At 38.2% G+C, this 19,125-nt stretch overlaps 1 protein-coding gene across 1 annotated transcript in view; it reads left to right on the top strand.

Annotated features, from left to right (window-relative positions):
- Positions 1 to 6,349: 6,349 nt before the first annotated feature.
- The window catches only part of bcl11bb (BAF chromatin remodeling complex subunit BCL11B b), a 45,115-nt gene continuing 32,339 nt past the window's right edge, over positions 6,350 to 19,125 (top strand). Inside the window, exons 1-2 of the mRNA XM_036582136.1 lie at positions 6,350 to 6,550; positions 14,956 to 15,309. Of these exons, the coding sequence (XP_036438029.1) occupies positions 6,487 to 6,550; positions 14,956 to 15,309 (418 nt within the window). The 5' untranslated portion in view covers positions 6,350 to 6,486. The remainder of the gene's footprint in view (positions 6,551 to 14,955; positions 15,310 to 19,125) is intronic.

Raw genomic sequence — 19,125 nt, forward strand, 5'->3', positions numbered from 1 at the left:
GCCTGACATACAGCACTTGGTAGCTGCCAGACGAGACCAGCTTTCACTGGGTGAGTCAGATAAAATGATCAGATCTGTTAAATCTTCTTATGGGCCAAGGGAGCCTTTGTGTTTGTTTGTGTGGGCTACGAGTTGCAAAAGGTTGGGAATCCCTGTTCTGAGGTATGCCAATGTAGATGTCGGCTGTGTCTTAAAAGAACTATGAGTATGTTATTAAATATATGACAGACTGAAGTTCAGAGCACTGGAATGTGTAATCCTTCAGTCTGAACAAAAAAAAACAACAAACAAATGAAAAAAAAAAAAACCTTGCTACATAAGACTAAGGGTTTAAAACAGATGGCAGTGATGCGTAATTTCCACTAGAGGGCAAAACAAGCAAAAAAAAAGGAGGAATTCAATTCTGAAAGTCTGACATGATTAAAATGTCTGACATGATTAAAATGTGTCAAGAGGTTGCACATGAAAAACATGTATTACATGATCACACATAACACATAAACGTAAAGCAAATGTGTTGTACAGCCTTTATGTGCAACTACTGGACGTGATAAAATTATGAGACTTTCTTTTTCACTGTCACGCCTGGTCAAATTACATATTGTGGTGATTTTCTAAGTGAAAATAAGTTCCTAACACCTCCTCCACAGAGAATACACTTCTCTGCATTTTAATGCACAATTACTGTTTATATGAGTTCAACACATTAGCTGCAGCACTGCACTCACAACCCACACTGCTGAGGAGATGAGGAGCAGGAGTGTTTCTGCAGGACGGAGGATGCTGCACAGTGTGGTAGTGATGACAGTATCCCACGGTGTGTTCATGCTAAGTTTATCTTTTTGGTTTGAGATGAGCATTACAAGCATTCACAAGTTTGCTGAAAATGATGAAATGAAGGCAGACACGCTCTGTTTCACCATTAGCAGGATTACATAGGTAGGTTCACTGGTGGTTTTGGATAGTAAATAAAATGGCTATATTTGTATTGTACACATCATCAGTAAATTTCACAACAATGAACCATTTCACCAAACCATATAATTGTGCAGAAATTTTGGTGGAATTCCCCTTTACTTGTTTCAGGTTGAATGATGTTCTGCTGCTGAAGTTTTTCCAGCAGGCTGGCTTGCGCCTGTGCGCCCTCTAGAACATTTCATGGCACTAAATCAAATTATTAAAGATGAATCGTGTTGTTAAACCTAATAGTAATTCAACCTGGGTGCATTTTAATTTTAACAACTGCGCTTATATGTAAAAGTTTAGGCCCCCCCTGGTTAAATTACACATTTTTGTTGAATTTTTAAAGTAAAAATAGGTTAACACATTCTCTACCGAGCAATACTTCACCAAACAGAGAACACACTTCTGCACATTTCAATGTACAATGACTGTTTATTTGCTGAATTTAACATGTTGGAAATAAATAATGTGGCCTGCCCTGAAAGCCCTGAAATTATGTGTGCTTAAATAATCACATTATAATTACTTATTTTCTTGAAATTAGTTGTTATCACGCAGGTTGTTGAAAACTCAAGTGTACTTATTTTTGTATTATATATATTTATATTTTCTGACTAAATAAAAAAGACAAGTAATGAGAGAGTTGGGGGGGGGGTACCCACAGTTCATAGTGAGTAAGTTTTAGACTATATATATATATATATATATATATATTATATATATATATATATACACAAGGCTGAATGGAAATGTGTGGCATAATATTGCACAATTAAATTCAAACATTTTATTTATTTATTTATTTATTTTTGGCCTTAATTATTTATCTTTGTTGAAGGTAGTGCAGATAACTTCTCTTCCATGTTTCTTTCACTTGAATTACATATCTTCTACATTCTGTAATGACAACGGGATTCTGTAAATATCCACTAGATGGTGCAGCTGTCCATAAATTCACTTAATTTTACCACGACCGTCACAGGAATTCAAACAGTACTGCTTCATGTTGTAACTTGAATGAAATAATAATATTATTTTTTTACACACATAAAATAATTCATGGAACTAATCATTAAAAACATTGTCTCTGTGTAGTCTGTGTGTCCAGGACTTAGATGTGTCCTACACTGATAAGTGTAGTACAGTAATGAGTTCAAACACAAATAGTTAACAGATCCATCAGTTCATCTGTAAGCAGACGGCAACGAGCTACTGATTTTCCTTCATGTAAATGTTACAAAATGTTTGTAACAGCAAAATAGATTAAAAAAATTCCTAATTCTAAACAAATAAGGGCTGCATGCAAATGGTTTCAAACTACATTTGAAATTGTGAAATAATCTCCACAGCAAAACCCCTGGAGAACTTCTACAGTGTTGAATTAAAACCCTTGCAGTGTTAGATTCATGCTTACAATCTTTATTTAAACCCAGCAGGCAAGAATTAATTCAACATAAATTTTAATCCAACACAATACGAGTTTTAATCCAACGTTGTACAAGTTTTAATCCAACACTATGAGTTTTAATCCAACATTGTACAAGTTTTAATCCAACACTATAAGAGTTTCAGTCTAGCACTGTAAGAGTTTTAATCCAACATTGTAAGAGTTTTAATCAAGCACAATAAGAGGTTTAATCCAACATTGTAAGAGTTTTAAACCAACACTGTAAGAGTTTTAGTGTAACACTATAAGAGTTTTAATCCAACATTGTAAGATTTTTAATCCAACACTGTAAGAAGTTTAATTTTACACTGTAAGAGTTTTAATCCAACACTGTAAGAGGTTTAATCTTTCATTGTAAGACTTTCAGTGCAACACTGTAAGAGGTTTAATCTTTCATTGTAAGACTTTTAATCCAACACTGTAAAAGGTTTAATCTTTCATTGTAAGAGTTTTAATCCAACACTGTTTTAATCCAACACTGTAAAAGGTTTAATCTTTCATTGTAAGAGTTGTAATCCAAAACTGTAAGAAGTTAATTCTAACGCTGTAACAGTTTTAATCTAACACTGTAAGAGTTTTATTTCAACACTGTCAGAGTTTTAATCCAACACTGCAAGAGGTTTAATCCAACACAATAAGAATTTTTATTTAACACAAGAGTTTTATTTCAGCCCGATAAAAGCAAGCTTTGTACATGTACACATGTATACAATGTACAAGTTTTAATGCAATACTGTAGGATTTTAATCCAGCACTATAAGGGTTTTAATCCCACCCTGTACAACACTTTAGTCTGAGACTAATCCAAGGCTAATCCAATATTTTTAGAGTTAATTTAACACTCTAGGTGTTAATCCACCTCTGTAAGTTTTAGTCATTATAATTTGACAGTGTGAGTTAATGTAACAGAGTGTGAGCTGATGTAACCATAATATAAGTGTTAATTCAACACTGTAAGAATTTTAATCCAAAACTGCAGTATTTATACTAGCACTGTAAGAGATTATCCAACGCTGTAATAGTTTTAATTCAACACTGAGTTATTTTGCTGTGAATGTAACAGCTAAACTGCAAGGCTGGGTGAACTAATGCTGAACTATTGATACTTCTGCTCCTGACATGCGTCTCTGATAATTGATCCTCACATAAAAATACAGCATTTTCTTTAAGTGTTTTTTTTATTATACATTTTACTAAACTGTCATTAATGCTGAAAAAGCTAAAAATGATTGTAGTGTATAAGTTTGTAGGTTAGGAATTTTCCTGCCATCCTCTATCTCTCCTTCTCTATAATGTTAGAACATATGAAGTTATTTCACTCCACTAAACATTCAGTTTATGCATATTTGTTTACATATGCATGTATGTTTATTTTATATTACTGCAAAGGCTTTTAAATGTATGTGTATCTGTACTGGTATTGTGATATTAGCCTTGAGTTGGTATTGGATTGAAAAGCAAAGCAGTGGCCCTACTAAACTGGCCTAAAAGTACAGAGGTCAATAATAATAATAATAATAATAATAATAATAATAATAATAAAAATAAATAATAGTACTATGCTCTTAATTATATAACAGCACAATTACAAATAACAGAAGAAAATAGGCCACAATACTAGCATATGCTAGTATAAATAAATATCTAAGTATGCTACATGTATACATAAAGAAAATGATCTTCTATCAACTGAGCTGTGATCCCGGGAGTTTGCAGTAAGCCTGCCTCGGCTTACCATCAGAGTCTAGATGGGCTATAACACTTCACCAGATCAGTAAGATACACTGGAACTCAGCCATTAAGAGCTTTAAATGTCATAAACAAGACTTTCTTTTCCTGGTTATCACACGGGCTGCAGCGTTCTGAACTAGCTGTAGGCTATTTAGAGCTGATTGACGCTCTCATGTTAATTCAAGTCATTGTTAATGTAAAGTCATGGCTGTAGATTGGGGGTCCCAATCCCGGCCCTGGCAACCCCACACTGCACACATTTCTGTTCTTTCCTTCATGTAGCACACCTAATTCAACTAATTAAGCAGTTAATGAGGGCGAGGTCAGATTAGCACAGTAGAGAAAACACAAAAATGAGCATGGACTGATTCAGGGTAGATCATGGTGTTGGGAGGCCCCTCGGCACAAGCATCTTTGGAGGCCCCCCGAACTCTAACAACACATAATGAACAAACAAAGAAATAAAAAGTGAGATCAAGCACTTGTTAATGTCCATGTTTATGTGCACTTTGAGCAGCACAAATTTTGTTTTTAAAATAAACAAAAATTTGCCTCATTAATGTGCAATAATGCTATTGGGTCCTAATAATGTAAGATTTGTATGTCTACAGACATATTAAATCATGATTTATCATGTGAATAGTTCTTTGAGTGTTCATGGTTCTACACAGAACCATTGTCTTTCCTAAAGAACCCTTGAAGAACCATCATTTTATTGTATTTTATAACATTAAACTCTTTTTTGGCACTAAAATGTTTCAAAACTACATTTTTTAAGAAAAATAAAAATTAAATGAGTCAATAGTATATAAATATGTTTGTCCTCTCGCTGGATGAGGCGGTGGGGTTAGGGTCGCTTTCTGGTGGGCCAAATCAGACGTCTTCAGGGGCCACACTTTGGTCAGCTGTGCACTAAAACATTCCATTTGAATGGCAACAACAAAGTCCAAACTTGAGAGTCCTGAGAGCAGATAACATTTCTCCATTTATTCCATTCATTTAGTCATTGGTAGATTTTCAATGGCTATTCGCTCAGCGAGTGTTTACATTCTGCAGCGGATTAATCCAAGTATTTGAGCCCCTTGGGCTGGTGGTCTGAGGCCTCTCCAAGACCGTTGGGCATTCAGAGGCCTCTGGGTGCTGGCCCCACTGGCCCGGTCAGTAATCCATCCCTGCATTAGAACCACCGCCCATACATTTCTTTAGTAACTTGCTCAGGTGGGTCAGTTTTATTGGCAGTTTAGGGAATCTCTCGCGCCTCCTCTATCGCCCCCTGGCGGCCTGGCTGTCCACGTTGCTCATGCCAACGTCACGTGCGCGCTTCAACTTTCAATCCACTTTGCTCCACGGAGCTGCACGCGCACGCTTGTATTCTTTCTGCATGAGCGTCTGTGAGTGCTGCTCCCCCTATACCCTGACCTTAAGGACTCAAAGCTGTGACCTCTTTTACTTTCTCTAGTAAAAGACAGCATTTGGGACAAACAAACAAACAAACAAACAAACGAACAAATCCCTCTTGCAGGCCAGCCCAGTGTCTCTACAATGCTTTCATCATCCTGGAGAAAACTGGACCTCACAAAGAGTTAAACGCGCGCGCGCTCACATACCCCGGCCCCCACGCGCCACCAAGCACTCATATACCCCCTACCACACACATGCTTGCGCGCGAGCGTTCGCATATATACTCGCAAGCACACCTATACCACCCCCCGACACCCACTCACATTTACACACACGCACACACACACACACACGCGTGCGCCCTCTCTTTCTCACACTTGCACACACGCGGGCTCGCGCTACGTCATCACCGGAGCGCGTGGGGAGGGTCTGAAGGAGGCGCTGCCTGTTTCGGCGGGACTGAGCTCGGGCAGTGCGCGCGGGTGGCACACAGGAGAGCGGAGGAGTGGAGAGGAGAGAGCAGGATGGAGAGAGAGAGAGCGAGGAGCGCGCGCACACAGCACAGCCACGCTTCAGCCGCGCGCACGCACTCCTGCACACACAGCTCCACACTCTGATCTGCACCGCCGGGAGAGTAACGCGCCTGAGCCTCCAGAGGAGCCTTCATCATCATCATCAGCTTCATCATCATCATCATCACCATCGACTGACCCCCTCTGACACCAAACTGTCCACAAACTTTGAGTCTCTGAGTGGAACATTTTCTGCAGCTGAAGAGCCACTCATACACTTGAAGGAAGCAACAAAACAGAAGAAAACTTCTTGGAAGAGAGGAAAAAAGGAGCAAAAGAAAGAAAAAGGAAAGGAAAAAAAAGAGCTGTTGTTTGCCCCCCTTCTCCAGGTGCAGCCCCCCGTGCCATGCGAGGGTAAATGCTGGGGGCACAATGTCCCGCCGCAAGCAGGGCAACCCTCAGCACCTATCCCTGTCCCACAGGGAACCAGCGCAGCGTGAGTATGACCTTATTATTCCCTGGCACTTTGGGTTCTGTGTCTTTTTTTGGATGGGTGTGCATTATTAGCTGGTTTTGAGAGCGCACAGCTTCATTTTTGCTTACATATTATTGTTTATTTGCTTTTATTTACATAGCGCAGCCTTATCTTAACACCTCTGCGTGAGTGGACTTGAGGCCGTGGTGCTTTTAAACTCAGCACATCTCAAATTCCTCTGTAAACAGAGCTCTGATAAGCTGAGTTTAATTGGCAGGGAATTTTCTTAAAAGTAGCTTTAAGATGATGCAAAACTTTAATTTAACAATATGTAAACAAACTCGATTGACTCCACTGAGCAAAGCTTGAAGCGACTGATGTTTGATTTTAGACTGCGTTATCATTCTTCAGGCATTTGTTTTGAACAGCTGGTCCATACTACAACTATAAATTTACTATTTTAGATACTACAAATAAGAAATAGGTGACAGAAATAACTGCGGTATGTTTGAGAGTAATAGAGTAACCAATGAAGGACGCAAAAAGGCCTCAGCTGCACAACACGCAGGCCAAAACACATCCAGACTAGTCAAGCGGTGTATTCTACTGACCAGCCATATCACAATCACTGTAAGATCATACATCTGTTTGGATAATGTGCTTTTATGGATTTTGCTCCATAACAGGCTCAGTTTATATCTTATATATTTCTGTCTCACCTGAAAATGCTCACCCTTCTTTAGATTTCACACGAACACTCACATGCACACATGGCAGCGTTTAGTTTCATTTGAACAGCAGCATGTTGTTCTCTCCACATTTTGGATTTTCCCTTCTTACTGTGAATAACATCGTCATCAGCATCGTCGGCCTCAGATAATCAATTTCTGAGTGCACGAGCCAAAATCGTGCTCACCTGAAATTTCATTTATCAAATGGAGCAGCACTCGAGTGATCCCCGTTCTGTGCGTTTCACTGCTAAAGTACAATTTCTGAATAGTGGCCTAATCAGCCTAATTCACAGCAGCAGGCTTTACTCAATCTGTTCCTTATCGAAGAGTTAAGAGCAGCCTAAGACACTTATGTAGGCAGATTTCGAAATAAAAGTGCATGCTGCCATAGTAAACACCATAGTAAGATCATTCAGTTGTTTTTATTACATTTTTATAATACTGAAGATGATTAATTTAGAATGTTAATACATTACTGATTCTTTGCTTAAGCCTTATGGTCTTAGGTCAAGCTTCATTTTTATTCTGCTTGGATTTGTGTTTTATTTATTTGTTTATTTTTTTTTTTTTTACCAGAGACTGACATATGCAACATATTTATCAGACGCTAATGGCTCACATGACGTCTACATTTTCTGTAAACCTGGCATTATTTGCCGTCACTAGTTGTAATTTTGCAGTCATTGTAGTTATTTTCCTATAATTGCAGTATTTATGAAAAAGTGCTGTTAAATGTAATATAACTCCTGGCACAGTATTGAATTACTGGATCACTTAATGAGCCTTACCATGTATGCAGTGTGTTATCAAAGACGATGAAGCAGAATAGACAGCAAAACTGAACTGGAAGCAGATAAAGGACGCTTTAATCAGGCCTTACAACCAGGAATTTAAGCCAATATCACCTCCATGCTTTGCCAAACAGTTAACTTTTAGATTTCGAAGTTGAGAAGTTAACGTGCAGACGAGGTAACATTTGCAATGAATGCCAGTAAGCTGTGCGCTCCTGCGCATGTTTGTGTTGATGTAGCTCTGAATATTCATAAATACTTGTGTTTGAGCAGAATAATGAGAATGTGACTCATTATCAAAACAGTCTGTTTGAATGGCTGTGTACACGTATCTGTCCGAGGAAGTGTTTCTGTGTGCGTGTGTGTGTTTAACGCTGTAGTTGGTGTGTAAACTGATTGTAGAAAAAGCAAAGCATGCAGAGAAAATCCCAGCTTGACCTGGCAGGCTGTTGTCACTTCTTTCAGGGCTCAAACAAACAGGGGGGAAAACCAGAATCGCCTCATTTGGCTAAGTCAACCGTCCCTGAACAGGACATGGCAGTTAAAAAGACTTGCTCAATAGACACACGGCCTAGAGTGATGAGACCTATAGGTCATGTTCAGGAGGAGCAAAGGACAAGAGAACTGGAATATCTGCATATTTCACGTGTCAAAATATATGCAGGGCATACTGTACAGGTGTGCATGTTAAAGAGCTGGAGAGCCTTTAGTTAATAGTTAGAAGTGTTATAATCCAACTGCAAATGCATGTGACGCTTATTATTCAATTGCAGTTATATTCTTTTTGAGTCGCATTGACTCCATACACCCTGTCTTGACTCCAGCGTTTTACTTTATTTTTCTTTTTAGGAAAGTTATGAAAAGGTACAAATAGGTCCTTTTCTCCTGGGAAAGCTAATGGAGTGTACTTTTAAAACTGAAAAAGACCATTGTTGTACCTTTCAGGGTACATTTACATTGTTTATTTCTTGGTGAACAATGTACCTGTACATCAGGTATGGTTGCATATTGCTAACTTATAGATTATTTGACTCCTAACTGTAGTGGAACCCTTTTGGTGCTGTATAAAAGATTTTTATAAGGAACCATCTTTAAAGAACCATATTCAAAAGGTTTATAAAGAAAAAGTATGTATAACTGTATATATATATTATATTATATATATATATATATATATATATGTTACTATATGCCCGTGTATCTATATATATATATATATATATATATCCGCATGTAACGCTTACATAAGTGCTTCCCTGCAGTACTTTCTTTTTTACAAATTTGTGTGTAATTTTACTTGAGTCAATGCGCGAGCCCTTTGCGCTTGTTTACGTGTAGGAGGGGGACGTCCACCATAATCCTGTGGCTCGTTGCATGTGCTGCAAATTCTCCAGCCTTTCATAATGGTTTTGTGTGGTGGCCTGTGGAGACACGCACAGCACATCTGAATGACCATTCAGCTTACACATGCACACGCTTAAGGCAGGACACCTTCCTCTAATGAGGAGCCACCCACAGCTCAGCGGCTCATGAGAAACCTAGATCTTTCATGTTGTGTTTTGTGGAACGTGATACATTTTATATCCATTTCTTTATATATACAGCGTGAAGTCGTATGAGATTCATTTACCAAAAATTTTGTGGGGAATTAGTTGTAGGAATCGAAGTGAAACTTGTTTCATTTTAGTAGCTTCTCAAGTGGAGAGAAACACAAAGAACATTTGGCCTCGTGTAACCCGTTGACCTTTGACACTGAGTGCTATTTAAAGCTTGTGCATCTGCAGTGTGCTTTCCTATATCGTCATTAGAAATGTTTCTCTGCATGTGTTTTTGTCAGTTTTGCGGCGCATACTGAGACATGTGGGTGGATTTCTCCAAATTTGCTCATGCGGTGTGTACACCACAAACTGGTAGGGGGTGCTCTAAGTCTTTAGGAGCTTCTTGCAATTGTAAAGCTTGACATTGCCCCCTCTCTCTTTTTCTTTTCGGAACTTGCGCTGCCCTCTGATTATAGCCTTCAGGAATAACGAGTGATAAGTGTGTTTATAATCTGTGCACTGTCTGTCATCCCCAGAGTATCATTCCCAATCCACACTTGCTACAAATCTCTTATCTTAAGCTGGATATAATTAATTCAATTTACTGGCATATAAATTTGTCCCTGGAGAGGGCATCTAAGTGGTACGGCTGATGAAATTACCACTCCATCAGGGTGATAATATCAGGTTTCGAGTTTTTGGGGTGATGTTTTTGAACGTTATATGGAAGTTATGATGTTTAGATACATACATTTGTGAAAAAAAACATGTCCAGAGCAGGCTGGTTAAAACATGCATTGTATATGACTCGTTGTTTGCTGGGCCGAAAATGTATCAGCTGTATGGCAATATGCAATTTTCTGGAAATGGAGATGGCAAGGTTTACAGTCAATCGTTAGATCTTCTCTATTTATTTATTTGCGCTCATTATGTTTCCATCAAGTGTCAAACAAGCTCTAAACCACACACCCTCTGATGACCTTTTGGTTAATTTGTGTTCCTAAAGTTAAGGTAGAAAATGTGTTTCGAGGATTGTTTAAAGAATTTAAAAGGATTTTTAAAGATTGTTTTTAGTTAGATTTTAATGTTTTTTTTATTGCATTATGATTATTTGCTTTTTGTGTTTATTCATTTTGTTTCTATAAGCTAGAAGCTAAAATACCAAATAAAAATAATAATAGTCATAAAACAAATCATATGGTTTGAATTTGTAATAATAATAATAATAATAATGCTAACAATAATAATAACATTGTCATTATTGTCATTATTATTATTATTATTATTATTATTATTATTATTATTATTATAAAATGACATAGATAATATAGCATATTGTTATTACATTTGGCCATAGATTGCAACACCACCTTTCTGTTTTATTCCCATGTTACATTACATCCCTGTAGTTCTCAGCCCCACCTACATTTTTGTGCCCCGTGCCCCATGGCAGTGCTGCACAGTTCTGGGGGGCGCATTCCTGTGGCATTGGCACTGTGCCATCTCCATGACATTTATGTTCCTCCTCTGGCGATGTTACTCAACCCCGAACGAACAAAACACGTCGAAGCCTCGCTCATCTCGCAGCGAGAGTGGAGTGCAGATGGCCAGGTGTGCGTCAACGGCCCGTCACTTACAGCACTTCACCAACGTTGCTGTTGTGGCTGCGCTTAGGCCGCCATCTCACAGGGCCTTCAGCTGCTGCTGGAACATGGCGGGACGATTTGAGTGGCATACAGAGTGAATTCGTCATCACTGTCACTTTCACGCACTGATCTCTGTCAGACGTACGGCTACACTGTATAGATATAAACCGTAGTGCAGTTATACTGCTACATATTGTGATATGAGTGAGCCATTTATGTGACATGGCCTGCATTATTTTGACCTACATGATTTATATTTGTTGTCCAAACACCCACAAAATCAACTTTGGGTGAGATGCTTACAGCACACGGTAAAAACATTTAGGGCTGGTTTCCCAGATAGAGATTAAGTCCAGTCTTGGACTGCTCAGTGTTTTGAAGGCTGATTTTCCATTGAAAGGAAAATGTAGTCCCTGATAAGGCTTAGTCACTGTCCGGGAAACCGGCTCTTAGTAATCTGCCCCATGTTTCAAGCCTTGTAATATCAGTACTGCAAAGGTCAATATTGCATTAATGATATAATAATGATGCAGTACTTGTCTCACTCTTAAAATTAAAGGTACCACAGAAGAACCATTACTGATTCCCTTCAGAAGCTTTCAGTAAATTTTTGTTTTCAGGCACCTTTTTTGAAAATAACTAAAAAAACAAACAAGCAAGCAAACAAATAAATAAAGAAAGAAAGAATGTGCACATAACGTAAGGTCTCCTAGGCCCATTTGTCTCAAAGAGCTTTTACTGTGAGAGAGCAGCTCTCACAGTAAAAAATCAAATCAAATCATGTTTATTGTCACATCACATTTACAAAGGTGCGAAGGTGAGTGAAAATCTTAGGTGCGTAGCCCCCTAGTAGTACTCAAATGTACAAAAAATTATAAGAAAAGAAACAAAATATAAACATATATGTACACACATTAGACTCTTAATACATATACATGTACACAATATATACATTAGTATACACCAGTATTGCACCATTCCAATATACAGTTTTGTAACAGTAATATAAGTTATGAAATAAAAGCTGTGATATGTACAGTTGTACACTTTCCCATAAATGCAATATGTGAGTCTGAGGTAGATAAATGAGATGCAGGATGCACGGGGGATAGAGGATTTATATACATATTTCATTTTATACAAGATATGGATAGAAGGTGAACAGGATGTCAATCTTAGACCCAACACAAGACGTATGAAGTACGTAATTAACAAAGAACAAGTATAGAAATCAAAAGTTAATACAAAACATGCATTTAAGTGACAGCAAGAAAGTTATAAGTGAAGTGAGAGGTTTGTATTTAAAGGACAAACGGTTGATACAGCTGTAAAAAGATGTAGGGGCAGGGTGTTCCAAAGCTTAGGGGCAATACAGGAATGCAGATTCAGGCAGTGAGATACGTGTGATGAGCAGAGCCTTCACAATTTGCTTGCAGTCTGCATATCAATGCATAGCAACTGAACAGAAAACATGCTGTATATCAAATAGATAAAACAATACAGTCTACATTTAGCCTTATGTGCATAGTGTATATGGATTTATAGCTAAAAATTACTATCAATATCAGTATCACTTGCATTAGAGTTTGTCTGGAAATGGAAATTTGTCATTTGTCTCAGTGTTTTGTTATGACATGCCACATTAAGCACAACTTATATACAGGTTACATATATATGAACACAATATTGCGTCAGAGACCACTATTCATTTATTTGATTTCCAATCAAAATAAGTACAAGTTATTCACTTTTCAGTGCAAGGAAAAAAGCACAAAATATATATTTAATGTAAAATGACACCGAAGCCTCAACAACTAAATATAATATTACAGTTTCCATTCTTTTTGAGAGACTTTCAGTTAAAACCTGCTGTATATATATATATATATATATATATATATATATGTATAATGACTCAGAAACTGAGAGCAGCTTGATAGAAGAGTGAAGACACCCATCAGACAGGACAGTGAAATGTTCACATGGGGCGCAGTGGGTATCCTTAACCGATCTTTCCCGGAGTGCACCTGCGCTGCGCTTTGTGTGAAAGCTGAGGCGGCCTGCGGCTCTCCGGAGCACACACGCACTCTCTCACCCTGTTTGTGGCTTCAGCAAACGCTCTTCAGCATCCTCTGATCTACCTGTACAGTGCATGTGCATCTCTCCAGCATCCGGTCCAGCGTGCACAGAACTAGACCGGAAGCAGAGATGCCACTGCAGGATTGTGTGCTTTTGCACTGCTATCACACATACACCTTGTCTGATCTCAGTTTGTAGTTCACAGGTGTTTAGGCTTTGCGGTGCGTGATATTGCAGCATGAAGAAAGTAGAACGGCTGCTAAAGAGGAAGGCATGGTGTAGCTGTAAGGCTCTATGTGCATTATAAGAAGGATACAGTGCATCAGTTACGTTAGTTTTTAAATGACATGAGTGCATGTGTGTTGTGGTCACTTTGAGGTCTGGTCGAAGCTATGAAATATGGAATATGGCCTTAGTGTTGAGCATATTTTTGGAGTGTGAGATGCAGGGTACTTAGTTATTTTCAAATGAAAGCAATTACGTCAAATAACTGGAAACAAATCGGCTCTTCTGAAGAGAAAGAAAAGGCTGGTATCCAGAAAATTAACAACAGTATCGACTTATTGATGCTGTGGGTGACATAACTCATTGCTCAGCTCCAATCTGCACAGAATGTATCATAGGTACCACAATGTGTCACTGTACAAATATCCACATCATACTGTAATGTACTGTGTGTATGCACTGCTGTATCATGTGGAGAATGTGCACATATGTAGGCTACATATTCACATATTCACCACTACTTTTTTATACCTCTATTATGTTATAATTATATTTTATTTGAAAAGCACCTACTTTGTTGTAATTTGTATTCCACCTGAACATATGTTGATCTTCTGCCCTGTATGTGAGCACACACTTCATTCTTATAACTGTATAACATATGTACTAGCTTCATACCAGTTACTGAATAATAAAGGATAATAGTCCACCAGTCGTGGTCTGTTAGTCATAGTATATGTCTGTCAAAACATGCACTGGCCTTCTCTGTCAAGACATACTCCTTATGTAAATTTAAAATCACAATCACAATCAGAACAGAATCACAAACAGAATCACAAACAGAACAAAATCACAATTAGAATTCCAGATACAGTCACAATCAAAACAGAATCAAAGTCAGAATCACAATCAAAACAGAATCACAATGAGAATTCCAATTGCAATCACAACAAGAACAGAACTAAAGTCGGATCAGAATTAAAGTCAGAATCACAAACAAAACAGAAACAAATTCAAAACAGAATCAAAACCAGAATCACAATCAAAACAGAATCATAGTCTGAACAGAATCAAGGTCAGAATCATTATCAGAACAGAATCACAATAAGAACAGAATTAAAGTCAGAATCAAAGTCAGAACAAAATCACAGTTAGAACAGAATCACAATCAGAATCACAGTCATAATCAGAACAGAATCACAATCAGAATTTTAGTTACAATCAGAATCACGATATGAGCAGAATCACAGTCTAAATTAGAATCACAATCAGAACGAGAGAGAGTTACAGCCAGAATTAGAATCAGAGTCACAACCAGACTCACAATTACAGTCAGATTCACAGTTGCAATCAGCATAGTTTTGTTAATGCAGCGTTAACGTCTTTTCCGCCTTGTCCCTTCTCTTTCCTTCACAGATGACTCCACGCATGACGTGGACACTGATGGCCACTCTCCTGACTCCTCTCTGGTCAGCCCAGTGGCTGGTGCGGCCGGAGAGAGAGACTTGCTGACTTGCGGCCAGTGCCAGACCAACTTCCCCCTGGGAGATATCTTGGCCTTCATTGAGCACAAGCGGAGGCTGTGCAGGGGCGCGGGCAGTTGCTATGAGAAACCAGGTGATAGGGGCAGTGGACCCTCGTCCCCCAGGCCACTGCGGGCCGGTCCCGTGGAGATCGGTATCCAGGTGACGCCGTTCGGGGAGGAGAACGAGGAGAAACGGCTGACACCTGCCAGAGGAATCTGCCCCAAGCAGGAAAACGTCCCGACAGGTATGTGCAGGACAGATGCGTTGTAGAGCTGAGAACTGGCAGAAAAGTATGGGAGCTACACACTCACGATGTGAGGTGTTTGGTAGTGTGTACTGCCACACGCAGACACAACAGGTCAAAAGATTGGAAGTAACACTAACTTTGGAAAAATAAAAAAAGAAGAATTATTTTTTGTGAGTAATGTCTGCAGTAATACACTCGTAAAAAGTGTTAAAAACAATCTGTCTCTAACTAGAAACATCAGTGTGTTCAGTTGGAGACGACACACTTTCTGTTAGTTATAACACAAAATGTGTTGAAATATTCTGTGCCCAGTTATGCAAAACATATTTTGGGTTATTTTTAACACAGAATATGTTAAATAAGAAAAGAATGTGAAAACACAAAAAGTGTTAAACTGGGTTATACAAGTTAGAGTGTCGTTATTCAACACACCACTTTTTTATTTTGTAGTGTTCAGTTAACAGATTCAGAAAGTGCTGCAGACAGTTATGCCATACACATACACAGCACAGGTCAAAACGTTTAAAAGCAACAAAAATGCGTCAGAGTTAAGGTGAATATTTCATTTTCAAAAGATAACAGACAATAATCTTTACATTAGCAGAAAAAAATAGAAATGTATGACTTATATCTTCAGCAGTAGTGTGCAACTAAATAACTGTGGTGGTGCATCAATTATAATAACAGGTGTTAAAGTTTAACAGTAATACAAGAAATTAAAGTTGAGTTTGATTTTATTCCATTATAGATGCTGTTCAAGAAAATATTCATTTAAATAATATGACAATTTAAAATAACATGAAGCAATAACAGATCAAATAAAAAGATCAGAACACTTTTAGGCTTTTAGGCCACTCTTTAATGCCATTTAGAGCTTTAGAAACTAGTAAAAGAACTTTTTTTTTGTTTTTGTTTGGACCCATGCTGTTGCATTTTGTATGAGTTTAAAGGATGGATTGTTTGCTTAGGATGTCCAGAAAGAAGAGCGTTACGGTAATTAACTCTGCTTAAATGTGTTTTTGTGCAGCGCTAGAGAGAGATTGAAAAGGTCGAAGCAACATTTCTCAAGTTATAAAACGCTGTTTAGGTGATTGTGTTTACATGCAGGATACAACAGAGTTCAGAATCAGGTTTTGTACTTGCCCACACGTGTATGCTGCAGGTCAAGGGTTTGGTATCTCACTGGGCCAGATGTGATCTTGTAACGGGAATGTCTGGGGACAAACATGAGAAATTTTAGGCTTAATGTGGGGATGTAGACTTATGAGGGTGGAAACAAACTGAGTGTGAAATTTCTAAAATTATCCAGTAACCCCCCCCGAAAAAAAGAAAAAAAGAGAAATATATTTATTGACACAAAACAAAGTTTGACTGTACACTGAAAAAAGTAATGCATTGAATATTATTTCCATATTAATGCCTATATTACATCATCAAAATTTCACAAAAAGTAAGTATACAGAAGGACACAAATGTAAACACACACAAATATAGTATGTTATTCACATGGAAAGGATGTCCACATTTGAATCAAGTAAATTCAATACATTACTTTATTCCAAAAATGTCTGCAGTTATAGTGTGTGCAGTAAGTGATAGTTAATGAGTTGAGCTCCTGCTGATTCTCCTACAGAGTTTTAATGTAGCTCTAATCAGATCCACCTGATTCCTCTATTCAGATTCTCCTGAAGGTTCATCAGCTCAATCAGATGTTACCACAGGAGAGTGAAAAGAATTAAAAACTGATCAGTATGCTAGAGTTCGACTAAAGCTCGTAACTCCGAATTTCTGAATTTCTGACTAGGAAAGAGCTCCCATCAGCTCGGAATTCCTACTCAGAAAGTCAGTGAGGAGTTCTCAGCTCCGAGTTAAGCATTAACCGTCATATTAACATTGCTGTTCACACCACCAATGGTCATAAAGTAGCACTTCTCTACTTCTCTCTAAATGAGATTATAGGAATATTTGCCTTAAATCTGAACTGCCCAAATTTGGCCTGAGACACCTGCCTCCACACTCAATGAGAGAACAAACATATCTTATACTATTAACCTATTAAATTCTCATTTTCCCTTAAAACTGTATTAAGTATTGTAGTAGTCAAATATAAAATTTTATAAAATCCATTTTGAAACTATACTTGTTTTAACCTACCTACCTTTTTTTTTGCCCCTCTGCCCACCACAAACATTGCACAGGATAAAAGGTTTTGGCACCTCTGCTTTAGATAAATCAAAATACATACACATTAGTTGGTTAAATCTGTAACATTGACCATTCACTCATATCTTTAACTGCTGGCTAGTTTGCCAGCAGTACTCGCTTTCAATGAAACATGAAAATGCATAATTCATCATTTATATCAAATGCAACATAAGACCAGCGGAATGTTCTGGATCAAACTGCTTTGGACATCAAAACATGTTATATGTTCTGTTGGGCAACTGATGTAATTGTACTGCTTGCCCTGCTTGGGTCCAACTTTTGGCCTGTAGCGTAAGTGTGTGCCTGTACCTGTGCATGCAGTGGCCCCAAAAAGAATTTGGACACTTTAACCATTTAAGCATTGGTAAACATTAAACGTGAAACGTGAAACACTTCTAGCACAACATCAAGCTGTAAGGGAGAAAGCCTGGACAAGAACTCCAACCAGACTGCACTTAGGGTTCTGTGAAACACAGAGGTGGAAACCTCAAAGTCTGGGCCTGTTTTTCTTACAGTGGTGTCGCTGAGCTTGTGTTCATTGATGGGATCATGAAGTCAGAAGAATACAGAGACATTTTAAATGCAAACCTGCAAAGAAACTGCTCAAACAATAACGACCTGAAGCTCATCAGCCACCTTTTAGAAGAATACTTTGCCAATAAGGAGAAAGACAGGAGTGGAATGGTCTGTTTAAAATAAATGCCACTTGTTTTGTCATTTTTTTCCTTAACACAATATACTTAACACATTTTTAAGTATGGCACAAATGTCAAAATACCTTTTGGGGCCACTCTGTTAACTGACAGGATTAACTGACACATACTGTACGTACTCACACTTGGAAAGCCCAATCTTGAACGTCCTCACCTGTTCTTCACGGAGAGCTTCCGTCAAAGATTTTTCCGTTTGGCTTTGACATGCGCCTTCAAGAGGGATTAATAGCTGTCAGATGATTTCATTAGAACTGCTCTCTCTCTCTCTCTCTCTCTCTCTCTCTCTCTCTCTCACTGTGAGTAAAACATCATATAGCAGCCTTGAGCACTTTGGCAGCTGAGAATAATTTTGCTAAAAAAAAGTAGAAGAAAAAGAAGAAGCACAAGCTCACCCATGTTTGAGGGAAATTTAGTGTATTAAAAAATGTTAAGGAAGCTCATTAAAATTCAATAGCTGTGAGAAACAGAGACGTATTAATAACAGATTTCGCATTCGGTTAGGTGAAAGAGGCTGCAGAGCTGTGGAACTGCACACGCTCAACATTATCATGGTCTCTAAACTGCAGCTGACAAAATACACACTAGGGCTGTAGTGCTGTCCAAAACATTGAGACAACAACTAGCCTTTAAACCCCTTCAGTCCAAATTTCTTGGTCTTTTTTTTTCAATAGTTTGCTGGAGCTTTACATCTTACATCTAGTTACTTGGGACGACAGATTTAACACACAGGGCCATTGCACACTCGGCACACAAGCATAACATCGTTTACTATAGTGTCATATTGCATTGTGTAGCATCACATAGCAGAAAGTAAAAAGCGCAGCTACACCACATAGAATTTGTTGCAGTGAGAGTGTTGATAAGCGTTAAGCTGAAGTTAATGTTGCATAATCAG

This window comes from Colossoma macropomum, unplaced genomic scaffold, assembly GCF_904425465.1.
Source record: "Colossoma macropomum unplaced genomic scaffold, Colossoma_macropomum, whole genome shotgun sequence".
NCBI classification, from domain to species: Eukaryota; Metazoa; Chordata; class Actinopteri; order Characiformes; family Serrasalmidae; genus Colossoma; species Colossoma macropomum.